Source organism: Rhinatrema bivittatum, chromosome 5 (assembly GCF_901001135.1).
Source record: "Rhinatrema bivittatum chromosome 5, aRhiBiv1.1, whole genome shotgun sequence".
NCBI classification, from domain to species: domain Eukaryota; kingdom Metazoa; phylum Chordata; class Amphibia; order Gymnophiona; family Rhinatrematidae; genus Rhinatrema; species Rhinatrema bivittatum.
The window spans coordinates 189,773,367-189,791,652 of record NC_042619.1 but is presented as its reverse complement, the minus strand read 5'-3'; the positions used below and the strand labels follow the sequence as shown (position 1 = coordinate 189,791,652).

Here is an 18,286-nt window from a genome sequence, read left to right as displayed (position 1 = left end):
GGAGGTGATGTCCTTTTGTGGATTGCAAGCTGGTTAAAAGACAGGAAACAGAGAGTAGGATTAAATGGTCTGTTTTCACAGTGGAAAAAGGTAAACAGTGGAGTGCCTCAGGGATCTGTACTTGGACAGGTGCATTTTAATATATTTATAAATGATCTGGATAGGGATATGACGATTGAGGTGATCAAATTTGCAGATAACACAAAATTATACAGAGTAGTTAAGTCTCAAGTGGATTGTGATAAATTGCAGGAGGATCTTGTGAGACTGGAAGACTGGGCTTCTAAATGGCAGATTAAATTTTACATGGACAAGTGCAAAGTAATTCATATAGGAAAAATAACCCTTGCTGTAGATACATAATGTTAAGTTGTATCTTAGGAGTTACCACCCAGGAAAAAGATATAGGCTTCATAGTGGTTGATACATTGAAATCATCTGCTCACTGTGCTGCAGTGTTAAAAAAAGCAAACAGAATGTTAGAAATTATTAAAAAGGGAATGGCAAACAAAACAATGGATGTCATAATGCCTCTGTATCGCTCCATGGTAAGACCACATCTTGAATATTGTGTGCAATTCTGGTTGCTGCATCTCAAAAAAGATATAGTTGCACTGGAGAAAGTGCAAAGAAGGCGACCAGAATGATAAGGGGCATGGAACGGGTGCCTTATGAGGTAAGGTTAAGGAAGTTAGGGCTGTTCAGTTTGGAGAAGAGACGACTGAGGGGGGATATAATAGAGGGCTACAAAATCATGAAAGGAATTGAAAAAGTTAATATAAATCTGTTATTTACTCTCTGAGATAATAGACTAACTAAGGGGCACTCCATGAAGTTAGCAATTAGTTTATATCAAACAAATCAAAGAAAATTATTTTTCACTCAGCACATACTTAAGCTCTCAAATTAATTGCTAGATGATGTGGTTACAGCAGTTAGTGTAACTAGGTTTAAATAAGTTTTGGATACATTCCTAGAGGAAAAATTTATAAACTGCTATTAACTAATAAGCAATAGTAGCCTGTTTGGGTACATGCTAGGTACTTGTGCCTTGGATTGGCCACTGTTGGAAACAGGATACTGGGCTTGATGGACCCTTGGTCTGACCCAGTATAGCAATTCTTATGTTCTTGTGTTCTTATATTCTAAAAAATAAGTCCATGAAAAAGAGAAGTGATAGTTCAAGATTGGTGTGAGAATGGAATGTAAAATTAGTGGTTGGCATGAAGGAGTGGATAGGTGTAACAGGATGATGAGTGAGGAAAAATAGTGTAGTAATGTTGTTTTATATACTGTTATTATGCATGTATTATTTTGTTCCCTGCCCCAAATTATTGGAGGGTGTGGACTATAAATTATTTTAAATAAATAAATAGATGGCATGTGGCATATGAAAAAAGACAAGATGGGAGATGGTAAGGGTGGAGGGAGGGACATGAGTCAGCAGTGCTAGAGGAAAGGGCAGTGGGAAGGAGGATAAAATGGCACAGGAACAAAGAGGAGCAGGTGGGTGACTAGAAGCAGAAGCAGGAGCAAGTTAGTAATATGGGGGGAAAATAAGACAGGTGGAAGAGAAAGGAGATTTGGAGAGGACAAGGACTGGGAGATGGTCAGGAAGGATGTCAGTAACCTTGGAGTCTGCAACTTGACCTTGCAACACTGTTTGCATTCATTTCCCACCAGGGAATGAAGTCAAAGTTGGCAAAATCTTTGGATTTCAATGTCCTACCTAAAAGTTTGCATTTTTCTTTGAGACAGGAGCTCTTTGCACAGGTGCACACATTCAACCTCTCACTAACAGGTAGATAATCATACATGTGGAACTTGGTGCAAAAGACTGAGTAGATGCCATCCCACTGCTGGACTGCAATATTTATCTTAATGTTGCTGAATTGTTAAGGTTGTTTATGGGGTCGGGGCACTTAATCCAATTTAAAATACCCTAATAAATTTAAGGGTAGTCTCTTTGTTAATGACCTACAATAGGACTACAGTTAATTACTAAGTTCAGGGTTAATTATTCCCTTGCTGATGTAAACCCCGAACTGGCTTTTATTTTGAAAAATGTCCTTCCTTACGTTCTAATATGTGTAACAGTCTACATATTAAATTATGTGACAGGAATCAGTGGTATAATCAATTACCACTGATTATTTCTCCAGGAAACAGCTCTCACACCTTCCCACAATAATAGAATTGACTTTTACAAACTATTACAGCACACAGAATAATTTGAACTCTTTATTTTCCTTAACACACTTTATAGATACACAGATTAACTTTAACCCTCTATTTTTTTTGCAAGTTTTAGACACACATTTTCCCAGCAAACCAATACACAAATATTGCTTACCCACCAGCAGATAGTGTTTTTGCTATCAGCACTCTCCGAGGACTTCAGTAAATAGGGAAGTGCACAACTAAATAAAATTGTCATGCTGAATACTTGATGTACTAGATGACACTCAATGAAAATTCAGTGGAAGACCAGAGCATTCCCCATTTTCTTGCTTGATCCCACACTGTTTCCTTTCCCCTCTCTTATCTATGGTTATACTTTCCAAACTTGTGTATCTCCACCATCTTGCTGGCTTTCTGCCACATGAATCGGGAAGTTTTCCCCTCCCTTGTGTTCCAGCCTTCTGCTTCCAGCTTACATGGAGATGCTACATGCGCGGATATGTATTTGTGCCTATGCATGCTGGATCCGACAAGCAGACTTGACTCGGTTTAAGACAGATATTTCTTTATTTTCTGACATGAGCCTTATGTTAAGAATGTTATGGTGTAGCACAAAACCCCTGAAATATTCTTTCAATAACTCTAAAATATGCCCATCAATTCGGTGAGGGCAATGGGAGATATATTACAAGTTGTCATATGCCTAATAGGAAATATAATTTCTGCAGATTTTTTCTATAGTGCTATTTAACAAGAGGAGAGTGAAGTATTTGTATCAAGTTCAAATTTAGGGTTTCAGCAGCCCTCTTTAGTCCCACTATGGATGAAAGCATCATAGGGTATGTGAGTTAATTTTAGTCTCATACCTCTTTCTTTAATCATAGGTCCAGTTCCACCAAATGCTGCTGCTGATTCCAGGCTCAGAAGCTCAGTCTGCTATCATAGAATTCAGGAGTTGTAACTCAGTCACTGAAAGTTAGCTTTCCAGGCCACTGACTATTTCAAAGATAAATCCAGTCACTGTTGAAGGACTGCTGAAGATATATGAACTGGAAGTTGAGTGAGTGCATGACATAATCTTTCTTTTCTGGTGAGTGACGTGTATTTATGGAACTGTATGAGTGACTTCACCTGATTCCATACAGATGGCTAATTGACTGAGAACAAATGAGCACATGTTGGAGAGAGGGAGTTTATATGAAAGTTTCTAAGTTAGTAAATGAGGCAGTGGAGTAGCTTTATAACAATGAGACTGCATAAGAATAAAAATTCATAGCAGTGAATAATGAAAGAGACATGTTCTATGGAAATGTGTGTTAATTGGTAAGGTGCCTTTTAGCATCATAGGACCAAAAGAAACTTTAATTATATTAGGACACTGTAAGAAGATCCCATCCATTTTCACTTCAAAATCCAATCATTAATGGAATTTTAGTACCTCATTCTTAGGACCCAAAGACTGATGTTCTTTTCTGCCAATTAAATTAACCTCAAGGGCCATGTATGGGATATCAGTTTCTCATCATCAGGCATCAAGAGTATTTCTTATCACTGCTAGAATGGCTAGGTTTGGAGACCTGATCTACAGAATTTGAAGGGTGTCTAAGAAAACAAGAAAGAAAGAGCTGGGAATTATGAGAAGGAATCAAATGATTAGAGAAAGCAGTTGAGAAGAGAGGTGGTAAGTTACTGGTTAAACAAGAAATTCTACAGGTGTCAGGGAAAAAGATAGGGATTTGGTGAGTTGTAGGGTGCTGGGGAAATGAAATGAAAGAGGCACTGAGGGACTGAGAAGGTGGGAGATAATGAGTGACTATGGGCCTGATTTACTAAGGCTTTTTCACATTGTGCATTAAGATTAGTAAATGAGACCCAATGATAGTGAAACTGACAGAAGACGACTGCACATATGATAGAGATACTAAATGTTTGGGATTAAAAAAGACATAGGACTTTTGTTTCTTATTTTATGCTGTTCATTCCACCATTACTGCTAAATAGCCCTGCACTGCTCCAGAATGAATAATTTAATGATGGATTTAGCATGAATGAAGTTCAACACAAGTGCTTTCTAAAATCTGCAGGTCAGAGTTTGGTACTATAAACAGCATTAGATCCACCACTCAGGGAAGTAGAGTAGTAGCACAATGGATTTTTGGATCAGAAAAGATAGATAGGAAGTCAATAAGTCTGCCATGAAGTGAACAGTTTTGTATGGTGAGTCTCAATTTTTTTAATACTTGTTTTAAAATTTTAACAGGTCTTTGAAATCCATTGTGAACCAATTTGCTCTGGCTTTGTAGGAGAAGGTAATCTGAAGCACAAATGGAGCTCCTCTGCAGTGCCTTGCATTTCATATTATGCAATGTTTAACTATTGTGTTGCGGTTCTGGCCGCGAGCACCGCTGCCAGGCAGTTACCTCCGGGCTCCCGGACCTGCTCCCGCTTCCAGAGGCCTGGTTTGCAACCTGTTTGGCGGCGTCCCCGTTGGGGCTGCGCCGCTGCGATGTTTCCCATGGACGCCCGGCTCCTAGGCGCGCACACACGCCACTTGGGCGCTTTTCTAGGCCATTTCCCACCAGTGGTGACTCCGCCCAACTCCTGACGTCAGACGCCGCGGTCTTGATAAGCCGGCCGCGGCCATCCAGTCTTTGTCTTGCAACGGGTTAGCCTCCCGGTTTCCTGTTGCGCTGTGCCCCGGAGTGACTCGCTTGGTTTCGTCGCTCCGTTCCTGCTATAGTACCTGCCTGGTTACTGCTTGCCTGCTACAGTACCTGCTTGTTTCCTGCCTGCCTGCTACAGTACCTGGTTGGTTCCTGCTTGCCTGCTACAGTACCTGCCTGGTTCCAGTACCCGAATCCTGCTACAGTTCCTGCCTGGTTCCAGTACCCAAATCCTACTACAGTTCTTGCCTGGTTCCAGTACCCGACTCTTGCTACAGTTTCTGCCTGGTTCCAGTACCCGAATCCTGCTACAGTTCCTGCCTGGTTCCAGTACCTGACTCTTGCTACAGTTCCTGCCTGGTTCCAGTACCCGAATCTTACTACAGTTCTTGCCTGGTTCCAGTACCCGACTCTTGCTACAGTTCCAGCCTGGTTCCAGTACCCGAATCCTGCTATAGTTCCTGCCTGGTTCCAGTACCTGACTCTTGCTACAGTTCCTGCCTGGTTCCAGTACCCGAATCTTACTACAGTTCTTGCCTGGTTCCAGTACCTGACTCTTGCTACAGTTCCTGTCTGGTTCCAGAACCCGAACCCACTTACAGTATTGCTACTGTCCTAGTCTGGTTCCAGTTACCTGTCCTGATCTACAACCCGCTTAAGTCCCAGCGGCCGGGCCCCTTCGGGCTCCTCCCGGGGGGGCTTCAGCTTCCAAGGGTGAAGCCACCTAAGTCCCAGCGGTTGGGCTCCTATGGGCTCCTCCCGGGGGAGTACCAGCTTCCAGGGTGAAGAGCATCTACGTCCTGCCTGAACATCTGCCTCCCGGCCTGCTATTCATTAGAAACAGTTAACACCTTTCCCAGTCTCCAGCAGGTCGGCCCAAGGGTCCACTAAACAGAGACTCCCATAACAGATTGTTCCACTTCCTTAAAAATATATTAACTGCTTGCCATGTTTCCTTACAAGGAGGGTAATTTTCAAAGGGTCTTCTGGAGGAAAAATAGTCCTTTACCTACATAAGAACATAAGAACATAAGAACATGAAATACTGGGTCAGACCAAGGGTCCATCAAGCCCAGGATCCTGTTTCCAACAGTGGCCAATCCAGGCCACAAGAACCTGGCAAGTACCCAAAAACTAAGTCTATTCCATGTAACCATTGCTAATGGCAGTGGCTATTCTCTAAGTGAACTTAATAGCAGGTAATGGACTTCTCCTCCAAGAACTTATCCAATCCTTTTTTAAAACACTGCTATACTAACTGCACTAACCACATTCTCTGGCAACAAATTCCAGAGTTTAATTGTGCGTTGAGTAAAAAAGAACTTTCTCCGATTAGTTTTAAATGTGCCCCATGCTAACTTTATGGAGTGCCCCCTAGTCTTTCTACTATCTGAAAGAGTAAATAACCGATTCACATCTACCCGTTCTAGACCTCTCATGATTTTAAACACCTCTATCATATCCCCCCTCAGTCGTCTCTTCTCCAAGCTGAAAAGTCCTAACCTCTTTAGTCTTTCCTCATAGGGGAGTTGTTCCATTCCCTTTATCATTTTGGTAGCCCTTCTCTGTACCTTCTCCATCGCAATTATATCTTTTTTGAGATGCGGCGACCAGAATTGTACACAGTATTCAAGGTGCGGTCTCACCATGGAGCGATACAGAGGCATTATGACATTTTCCGTTTTATTCATCATTCCTTTTCTAATAATTCCCAACATTCTGTTTGCTTTTTTGACTGCCGCAGCACACTGCACCAACGATTTCAATGTGTTGTCCACTATGACACCTAGATCTCTTTCTTGGGTTGTAGCACCTAATATGGAACCCAACATTGGGTAATTATAGCATGGGTTATTTTTCCCTATATGCATCACCTTGCACTTATCCACATTACAGAAATTACACTTTAGAAAATGTCATAAATTATATGTGCATAAAATTACTTACATATACGCTATTCATGAACTTAAGTGCATAGGAGAGTGGCATTTCAAGGGTAGAGATTGGATGGAGATGGGACTTACATACGTTTTGATTTTAAAACATATGTGTGCAAACTCTCTCAGTAAAAACTATGCATACCATATAGCAGATGCAATTGTGAACATGCAGTATTACAAAAATAAAATTCAAACAAACATAAGCATAAGTCTACTTTAAAAATTAGTGTAACTTATGTGCATACTTGCCAGCTAATTTATGTACAATGTTACAAAATTACCTCCAGAAAGTGAAAGGTAAGGATTCACAAATTGCAGGCAATTTGTGCTCTTTAGTAAATCCTGTGCTCATCTGTTAACACTGATTAGGAAATTGCTTAAAAAAAAAAGTACATTGGTTAAACTCTTAGCATTACCACTAACCATTGATAAATGCTCCCTTCAGTACAGTGGTTCCCAAAACTGTCCTATTGACCCCATGGCCAGTTAAAGTTTAAGAATGTTTACAATGAATATACATAAGATAAATTTGACTACACTGGAGACCTATTCATGTATATTGTGGGGCAGATTTTAAATGTTACGCGTGCGGGGTACATTTGTGCGCGCTACCAGGTGCGCACAAATGTACACCCGATTTTATAACATGCGTAGGTTGCTGTGCCGGAGCACTCGGGACCGCCCCCAGACTGCCCCCGGCCCGCCAGCACGCCCCCGGCCCCGCCCCCGGACCACTCATTTTGGAAAGTCCCGGGACATACGCGCGTCCTGGGGCTTACGCGGGCCACCAAGCCTATGCAAAATAAGCTCAGTGCGCGCAGGGGTATGTTTTTGGGGGTTAAGAGTGTATCTTACTCACGTAACCCTTTGAAAATCTTCCCCTGTGGGTATTGTCCAAAACTAACTGGCTGTGTATGTTGCGACCCCAGTCGCCTACGCGGCGACCGGGTCCTTACCTGGCCTCTGGACTCTCCAACTGCACCCCGAGCCGCGTGGCGAGAGGCCTTCCTGGCCGCATGGCAGCGGCGTCTCCCTCGTGGAGACGCCGTCGCGGCTTGTACTTGGCCCCTCCCCCTGCTGGGGAACGCGCGCGCGCGAAGAGCCAGCATTTGTAGGTCCAGCACCCGGAAGTGCTGAACCGCCCCTCTCTTGACGTCAGACGCCGGCAGACTACTTAAACCGGCACCTGGCTCCTCAGCTTTGCCTTGCAACGTGGTCACTCACTGGAGAGAGTAGTTGCTGTTCCTGAGATCCTGTGTTCCTGATCCTGGTTTGTCTCACGATTCTGCCTGATTGCTGCCTGTCCTGATCCTGGTTTGTCTCTCGATTCTGCCTGTCTGCTGCCAGTCCAGACCCCAGTCTGCTCCAGGTTTTCCTTCACGCCAGTGACTCTCCTAAGTCCCAGCGGTCCGGGTCCCTACGGGCTCCTCCTGGGGGGACCTCGGACTTCCAGGGCGAAGCCACCTAAGTCCTAGCGACCCGGGCCCTAACAGCTCCTCTGGTAGGGTCACGGGTTTCCAGGTGAAGATCCATTCCTCGCTGAGTGTGTCTGCCTTCCGACCGTCATCTGCCGGTCGGCCCAAGGATCCACACCCAGACCGTAACAGTGTAGTCATGAAGATACTGCCTTAGTATGTGAAAGGAAATGGATGGGGAAAATAGGCAAATCGAGACAGAGATGGAGGAAGAGAATAATTAGGGAAGTGTTTACATTTCAGATAAATGAGTGAGAGAGAGGTAAGACATATACCTTGTGTGTTGGGACGGTCTTGGGACATTAATCTGTCACTGACTCACTGCCGATTTCTGGGAGATAGGACACTAGAGTACCAAGGCAGGCAAAACGTGTTGTTCTTTGTGTCATCACTTCAAACAAGTTGCAGTTTAAGTGTCAAGGCAGTCAGAAAGTGTCCTTTTTTTTCCTGTATTTTAGTCAAACAATTTTTTTACTTTGGTAGCAGGCTCAGTAAAAATGAAGCCTGCCCTTGCATAAGAGCATTTTTTTTGTTGCTGAGACTGTTTGAGTTGTAAGGGAAAGAAACTGAGAACAAGTTTTGGAAGAGGATTGAGAGTCTATGGTTGCAGAACAGAGAGAAGAGAGAAGAGAGAAGTTATTTCAAGGGTTGCTGGGAAAGGTTGAGAACATCTTAGCATTTGTAGAACACAGGAAAAAGCAGCAGTGTTCTTCAGAGGGTATCAGCATTGGCTAGTCTTTCTCCAATATTTGGAGGTTGAGAAAAGACATATTTGAATTTGAGGAACTAGGGAGAAAGTGTGTGGGCAGGAAAAATAGTAGATGTTTAGAAAAACAAGAATGTGTGTGATTGTTTGTGTGTGTGTGTGTGTGTGTAAATATGCATCTGGGAAGGGAAAGATAAACTTTGGCTTGGGGAATGGAATGTTCTTCTTTTCCTTGATAGCGCTAGCTTTACCCCTCCCCCACACCCCCCACACCCCTCTGCCAGAATACTGGGCAGTTATAGGAACCCTCTGCCTCAGAAGTTGGAAGGACACCTTCTCCAAAGTGCGTCCTTAGAACTGCTTTATGACCACTGGAGAAGGCCTTAGAAGAGACAATGGTTGGCTTCTTTTCCACCCCAGGTTTAAGCATTCAGGCCAATGCATCTCCAACATCTGGGGATCTGCACCTAAACACTCAATGCCACAATACTTCCAAGACATGGGATTGGCATACTTTCTTCATCTTTTTTCTAGAAGAATAAATTCAGTCACATCACGTGAACTACTATATATAGATACATCCCTGTTCTTTTCGAGATTGCATTGCTCCTGAATCAGAATTATTGTTCCATATTAATAAACAAGTCACTGTATAACAAGGAAAAGACTGCCTGATTCTGTGCATTTCATGATTTTGTATTTACCTGCCAGCTGCCAGTGTTCCTGGCATTTTGTCAGTACATTTAATCCATCCACCAAGCTTGTTTCTCAAAATGGACAAATCTAAATGACTAGTTATTTATCAAGAGGATTTGAAATGGCCACAGCTGTTACGACTTGTGTACAATCTAATTAAATTAATTTTGTAAAATCATTGGTGGTAGGATTTCTAATGTGTTTTGGAAACTCCAGGCACTGTAGTAAGCAGACAATAGGGATAATTTAATGCAGATTCCATATGTTTAGGCTGACATTTCCTATAAATAGATCTTCATAGCTCCTCCCCCTACTTCTTTTTCTAGGTTTTTGTTTTTTTGATTCTCTTTACACTCTTCCCTAAAACCAAGCTCTTCTAGCATGTGAATGCTCATTGTAAGGACATGTGTATCTATTGGGATAAAAGGCACCAACCACAAGACATTACAAGAAACACACAGTACATATTGTATAGGCAGCTAGCTTATAATTCTCACAGCATTTCATTTCCTCTACAATTGTGCTGAAACAAGAAAATATTGTTTATTTACTCCACATATTTCTATGGTAGATTTATCAAATATTTGAGACTTCTCCCCCATAACCTTTTGCTTCTGGTTGGTGTGCACTTCCTCTTCAATAATTTACAAACTTTTACACTGTCTTCAAGAGTTATTCATTAGTTTTTCATAGTGCAATCTTGTATTCTTTCTAAAAGAGTAGAGCAGACATTTAAATTGGTTTAGTACAGACCTTTCAAAAATCCAGAATAGAACCCCTCAACCCCCTCCCATCCCCCCATCCACCACCACCACCACCAATTGCTACCAGTTTGCATACCGACTGAAAATACAATAGAGACATTCTGTAGCATGAATTAATGTTTCCTATATTGCAAACCACTCCTCCTTCTGACTACATCAATTATACAAATGCAGCTCGAGCGATGGCTCACATTCCGAAAGATAAAAGGCATAAAGACACAAAATAGCATAAACGACTATTACAGGGAGAGGAAAGAAATGCATTTAAAAGAACGATAAAAAATGGCGAGCAGTATAATTACCTCAAATTGCTATTCGCTTGACACCATGACATTAATTTTATTCATGTTCCTTGGGAAAATAAATATAGTCCTCACGAAAAACCAAGGTAGGGGGTTGTAAAAAATAAATATTAAAATAATAACAATGGTGATAATCATAAGAATCCATTTAGGATCGACAGCTATTAATGCAAAATTTTTAATGCTTGCCCTGTACGTAGATTGATTTTTTTTTTTTCGGCATTCCCTCAGCAGATGGATTTTTGCCACTGCAGCTCAGCAGAGGGTGTCAGATCTTTCAAAGTGCACCAGGCTGGAACAAGCAGAGCCTCTTAGCAAGTCTCTCTCTCTCGCTCTCCTTCTCTCTCTCTCTCTCTCCCTCTCCTCTCTCACTCTCTCTCTCTCTTTCTCGCTCTCTTCCTCTCTTCTCTGTAATACAGACACACACAGTGTAATTCAGAAACAGACGAAGAGGAAGATGAAAAAAGAGGGAAGGCGAGAGGAGAAGAGATCAGGAGGGTGAAATGAACAACAAAAAAACGCAGTGATTGCGGAAATTTTGCAGCGCCATTGGCTCGGCGGCGAATCCTTATGCTGGGGCGTGATTTCAGCACCAAGGGGGACTGAACAGCACCAGAGGGACTTCGGCTGGGCAGCACCGGGCAGCAGCTGCAGCCTGGAACCAACAAGCATCAAGCAACGACCCTGCTTTATTAAAACAAAACTAAAAAAAGGGGACGAACAGCAAGGTCAGTGCTTCACTCCTGAGCAAAGCCATGCATAGCTCGCCTCCACACTGCACTCTGCCCGATTGTCTCGAAAATGCCTTTGCTTATAATTAGCAGAACCATTTCTACTCTTATGAATACTGAAGCCTGCCAAAGAACCGGTTAGTTCCCCCCTCCCCTTTGTTGGGGGGAAAGGGAGAGGGGTTTTCTTTTCACTTTTTTTAATTTTGTGTGGTTTTTTTTTTTTTTTTTGCGTGCCTTGCAGTACGTGCCTGGATAGTTTCTGGATATAATTATTGTTTGTGGATATTATTGACTGGCGTCTGGGCTTGTTGCAGTGGGGGGGAGGAAAGAAAGGAGGAATGAGTCTGAATTAATCCTTCCCCACTGACATTTATTTCAAATTAACTTTATTTATTTATTTGTTATTATTGTTGCTTTGCGATGACAGTGATGCTTGCCGTTACTTTGTGATGAGATCGGGGATGACTTGCTCTCTTTAAAAATGCTGCTTTGGATTTTGTTGCTGGAGACGTCTCTTTGTTTTGCCGCTGGAAACGTTACAAGGGACGTTTGCAAAGAGAAGATCTGTTCCTGCAACGAGGTAGAAGGGGATCTTCACGTAGACTGTGAGAAAAAGGGATTTTCAAACCTGCAGCATTTTACCGCCCCCACTTCCCAGTTTTATCATTTATTTTTGCATGGAAATTCCCTAACGCGACTTTTCCCTAATGAGTTTGCTAACTTTTACAATGCAGTCAGCTTACACATGGAAAACAACGGCTTGCATGACATTGTTCCGGGGGCTTTTCTTGGATTGCAGCTGGTGAAACGTCTGCACATAAATAACAACAAGATCAAATTGTTCAAACGGCATGCCTTTCTGGGGTTGGACGATCTGGAATACCTTCAGGCTGATTTTAATTTGCTAAGGGATATTGACCCCGGAGCGTTTAGGGACTTGAACAAGCTGGAGGTTTTGATTTTAAATGATAATCTCATCAGCACCCTGCCTAACAACGTGTTTCAGTACGTCCCGATCACCCACCTGGACCTCAGGGGAAATCGACTCAAAACCCTGCCTTACGAAGGGGTCTTGGAGCAGATACCAGGCATCGCCGAAATCCTTCTAGAGGATAACCCCTGGGATTGCAGCTGTGATCTGTTTTCTCTGAAAGAGTGGTTGGAAAACATCCCTAAAAATGCCTTGATCGGTAGGATCATCTGCGAAGCGCCCACCAGACTGCAGGGCAACGATCTGAATGAAACCACCGAGCAAGACCTGTGTCCCTCGAAAAACGGAGTGGATTCCGGTCTGGCTGCTCCCCCTCCCCAGGAGGAGACCTGCGACCCTGGCCCGATACCAACCCCCTTTAAAATAAATAGCCAGAACGAAGCAGCTACCCTGGGATCCGCCGCCAACGGGGGCACAAAGATCCCAGGCAACTGGCAGATAAAAAACAGACCCACTCCGGCTATTTCCACAATTTTCGCAAAAAAGATGTCGGTTAACATCCCCTGTCCCTCGGTTTGTAGCTGCGGTCAGCAGATCCCCGGCTCGGGATTAAAGGTCGATTGCAGTAACAAGAATGTGAACAGTTTGGCCGATCTGGAGCCCAAGCCTTCTAATGTGCAGGAGCTGTTCCTGAGAGAGAATAAAATACACACCCTCAGGAAATCGCATTTTCTGGATTACCGAAACCTCAGTCTCTTGGATCTGGGAAACAACAATATCGGAATCGTAGAGAATAACACCTTTCAGAACCTATTTGAACTCCGATGGTTGTACATGGATAAGAATTGCTTAGACACGTTAATGCCTGAAAAATTCACAGGGCTACAAAACCTGGAGTATCTCAATTTGGAGTTTAACTTTATTCAGTTGATTCTTCCGGGCACCTTTAACCCTGTGCCTAACCTTAGGATTCTGATCCTTAACAACAATCTCCTGAAATCCCTCCCTGTGGATGTGTTTGCAGGTATTTCTCTTTCCAAACTCAGTCTGCACAACAATTATTTTATGTACCTCCCTGTGGCTGGGGTGTTGGATCAGCTGACCTCCATCATACAAATAGACTTACATGGCAACCAGTGGGACTGTTCCTGTAATAATGTGCCTTTCAAACAATGGGCAGAACGACTGGGGACCGAGGTGATTGTGAGCGATCTCAAGTGTTATTTCCCGGAGGAATTCTGGGGGAAGGATTTCAAGTTCCTTTCCAATGAAATGATGTGCCCTCTGTTGTATGCAAAAATCTCGCCCACATCCAGCTCCAATAAAAACAGCACGGGGCTTGCGGAGACAGGCACTCATTCCAATTCCTACTTAGAAACCAGCAGGGTATCTATCTCTGTTCTGGTACCTGGACTCCTGCTGGTGTTTGTCACCTCTGCCTTTACAGTGGTTGGCATGCTGGTGTTTATCCTAAGGAACAGAAAGAGATCAAAGAGAAGGGATGCTAACTCATCTGCATCTGAAATCAATTCCTTGCAGACAGTGTGCGATTCTTCATACTGGCACAGTGGCCCCTATAATGCAGATGGGACCCACAGAGTATACGATTGTGGGACGCATTCACTGTCAGACTAGACTTGAGTGGTAGTCAAAATTGCCTCCCAGTTTAAGACAACCCAGTGTAAAACAAAAAATAGACACATCAAACAATGATTCGTGCGTTACTATTTCATCTCCTGCCATTGTGTTATTGATATTAAAAGGCCGTTTCTACATACAGCAGCTACCTTCCTCTAAAAAAAGCTATGTAAAACTGGCATTCAGTGATAGTGAAGCACACTCATGTGAACAACACAGCCATTTGAAGGCAACACTGAGCAGTGATTCATGCACTCTTCTGCACATACTGCACTAGGTCGGAATGAAAAACATGACGATGGATCAACTGTAAAAAAAAAAACAAAAACAAATGTAAATACCTATCTCTATATACATATGTACTATTGCAAGGGTTGTTGTCTTTGTGGATTAGAAGCCTGGTGTGAGGGGACATCCTGCACAGTGTCGGATGTCGATTCTGGCAAACCCGGGAGGGACAAAGTTGCACGAAAGCATGAATGTATTGTAAATAAGTGACTAATTAAACCAAGTGCTGCATGGCTCGCATGGATCCAACAGTCCAACACACCACCGGCAAACAGGAGACAACCTCTATTCATACCAACTATTCTCTCTTTACCTGATAAGTCCTACCGTATCCAACTTTCTCTATGCCGTTCAAATATAATTAAAATGCCATTTCTCTATTTTTCTGTGTTATGGGTACTCAGTACAGATCGTACTTTTACTGTGAAGCAAAACAATGTATGATTTTATTTAAAACACTTTTGCATGGATGCTCACCAGTTCACTTTGAGTTATTCCCCTGCTGCATCTCCTCAGCAAATATTTTGCAATGCGATTTTTATTTTATTTACAACGTATACGATCATGTCTTTTCATTCGAATGCAAAATTAATACCCTTAATTTATTTTTTTTTTTAAATTATTGAAACAGTGTAAACATTCAGAAAATTCCGAAGCAGTTGAGCATGACCAATTAATGTCACTCCAACGCTTAGGCTACAAAGTTAATGGTAGAAATTCTGTGCTGTTGTAAATCATAATTTAACTGAGGAAGAAAAACTGAGTACGCCAATGACGCTCACTAATTATATTCGCGAATTTTATAATGGCATATTTTTTCAGTATTAAAGTGAAACTGTTTTCAATATTGAGTTGTTAATTGCTGAAGCATTATTCAATCTGAATCTAGATTGATTGGTATTGGGGAACCGATACACTGCTGCATACCTAAGATGAACACAGAGGGTCTGGCTACAATGTAAATATGCAGGGATGTCTTTTCCATGCGACAGTGAATTAATCCTTGTACTCATAACTGCCATATCCCTGCATTCGCTGCAGATATATTGAGGATGCTACTCTAAATTTGATTTAATTGACTCTGCATAGATCACTCTCCTTAAGCTGATTCTAAATTTCATTGGTCAGCACTTCATACCGATATTATGCTGTATAAATGATTGACAGTCTAGTCTTCTGATAATTTGGCTTCAACATCTGTTGGAAATTTGAAAACTAATTAATAATGAGTAGTCTCCTGCAGCATTACCTTTAATGTTATTGCATAGAACTAAATCTTAAATACTGTTGTCCAATCTAACTCAATTCTCTTTGATTCATCCAGTATCAGAAGGTGCACAAACCTGATAATACATGTAAAGACAGAAAGCCTCTTGAAATCCAATGCAACCTATATCTGGAGATCCAATGGGAAAAAGAAACGTTTCAGTCACATTGCTTCTGGCTTTCTTCGGGCAGAAGATTTTTTTTTAAAGAGTAAAACACCTTAAGGGACTAAGGAAACTTCAAATACTGATCAGGCATGCTTTTATAGAAAATGTCCATCTTGGGGATACCTAATGAGAAAACAGAGAGACAGTTCAGACAGCAGCTTAAAAGGATGGTAAAAACCTAAGCCCAGGCATTGAAGAACATCCAAAGAGCAGTGTGAGTTCTTATCTAGAACCACAGTATCATAGGCATAATCATTTGTAAATCAAGTGATCTCTAACAATGGCTTGTGTTCTATTTGGTTTGTAAAACATTTTTTTTTTGTAATAAAATGGTCCTTTTTGCTAGAAATTATGATTTTTTTTCAGTGGCCTTAAGCCATACTTGCTCCCTGTTGCTTATTTGGGGACCCCCTATGTTCCTGTCAAATCACTCTATGTGTCTTAAGTAATAGAACAGATGTTTTTTAGTCACAAGAGGTGTTGATACTATTATTCCTAACTAAGCTTGAATGGTTCAAAAGAGTCCTGGAGAAACCTGAAATCTTTGTGGGTTTGAAAAATATTGTGCTGCCTGAGTTTTAGAGATTTCACAGGCCTGCATAAAAAAAGAAGTGTGCACGATCTTCAAAGTGCATGAAACCCAACATCATTCTTTTTAGTCCTTTAAAAGTATTACAATTTGACAAATATTCAAAAGTGAAAGCAGAGATACAAATGTTTTATTGTGCCTAGTGGGCCTTAATTTTAAAGTCAAATGACATTCAAGGAAGAGCTAATATTAAATTGCCCTGTACTGAGCTGAAGCACAATTTTTCCCACCAAGAAGATTATGAATCACGGAGCAAGTCGTGTACTCTTTAAAAAGAACCAGCACTATAAATAGTACCAGCACCAGCATTTGCTTCAGCCCAGCCCCCATACATTTCCTTTTGAGCTCTACCCAGATAGGAAGCCCATAATATTATTACAATATGGATAGTTTTGAATGGCAAAACTGAAAAAAAAAAAATCAAAGTTGAGACCATTTTCAAATATAACCTGATCACATTTAACCATGCTTTTCAATCCTCAGAAATATAGAGCACAAAACAAAAATAGCCAAGACAGAATTCCCTTCCCACCCCCAAGATCTCATGGAATTCCATGAGGCAATTTGCCCTCACCTTACTGTTCATGCTCATATAATTAGAATAGTATGCATTCATTTCAATATTCATAGTATTCAGATGATATAGCAGTGTTATTAGCTTCCACCTAACAGCACAATTCTATTTTCAGCAATAGGGGTATTAGCACCACTTTGTAAATATGCTTACAGTGTTAACATGCAGAGTAAACTCTTCTCTCCAGAATTAGCACTTTGTAAATGAGCCCTATTGAACTTATGTTTACAGAGGCCCTATTCACTTAGGAGAGGGGTAGGCAACTCTGGTCCTCGAGAATTGCACACTGATTGGGTTTTTAAGATATTCACACTGAATATGCATGTGATGCATTTGCGTGCACTGCCTCCACGGTATACATGCCTCCACGGTATAACATGCATGCACCTGCACGCGCATGTTATAAAATCGGGCGTACATGTGCACGCACCGGGTAGCGCGTGCACATGTAGGCCGCGCGCTCTTCTTTTAAAATCTACCCCAGAATGGGGGAAAAGCCTTGGTTAACTAGGCCCTTAATCAGTGGTTCTCAGCCTTGTTCTCAGACGAGCACCAGTCAGGCTTGTTTTCAGGATATCCATAATAGAAACCTTTGATAAATATTTGTACACGCTACTTCCATTGCATGCAGCTATACTTATCTATAGTAATTAAGGAAATCCTAAAAAAACAGACTGGCTGGGTCTGGGTTGACAACCACAGCCCTAAAGCCTGATGTACTAAGTATTTTTTGCATAGATAGAAAATGGAAGGGGTGGGGGGGGGGGGGGTGGAACGGGACCCATTAATACATCGAGGATCCTAGCTCTTAGTCATATAGGAAAGTATGATGAGAATAGAGTACTATGGATTAAAATTGCCTTCCATTCCTCAAATTAATCTAGCACACATAGGATAAAATCATAATTCAATGACAGCAGTGAAAGTCATTCCACCCAATGCTACAAGATAATGTCAGATTTGTTAAAGTATTTTTAGAAGAAATGCAGTAAAATGGGAAATGTGAAGCCACCATTTCATATACTAATATCAAGCACTGCAAAACATTTTCATATCAGTATATGTAACATTAAATAATCTGTATATATATTTGCCACTAAAGACACGGTCTAGCAGCGTTAGACATTAAGACCATTTTGCCATACACTACTTTAATTCATGAGTCTTTTCAGAACTGATCATGAAAAATGGCAGTTTGCAACATTGCTTATTATGAATATACAAATGTGTGCCTCAGAAGACATACTGTTTATTAAACACATTGTAACCATTCCTTTACATGTACAGAGTTGCAAGATGTAGAAACAGTATATTCATAAAGGGAAGCATCTCGGTTTATTTGACTTCATTCAACATAACATAAAATGCAGAAAAT

The 18,286-nt window shown here is 41.7% G+C and overlaps 1 protein-coding gene across 1 annotated transcript; it reads left to right on the top strand.

Annotated features, from left to right (window-relative positions):
- Window positions 1-11,923: 11,923 nt before the first annotated feature.
- SLITRK1 (SLIT and NTRK like family member 1) lies at window positions 11,924-14,234 on the top strand. Its single transcript, XM_029601730.1, has one exon. It carries the CDS (start codon window positions 11,940-11,942, stop codon window positions 14,022-14,024), a length of 2,085 nt encoding a protein of 694 aa, XP_029457590.1. The 5' UTR covers window positions 11,924-11,939; the 3' UTR covers window positions 14,025-14,234.
- The last annotated feature ends 4,052 nt before the right edge of the window (window positions 14,235-18,286 follow it).

What these genes read in the sequence shown, in the direction of transcription:
- SLITRK1 (XM_029601730.1), top strand. Translation starts at nt 11,940, where the DNA reads ATGCTGCTTTGGATTTTGTTGCTGGAGACGTCTCTTTGTTTTGCCGCT.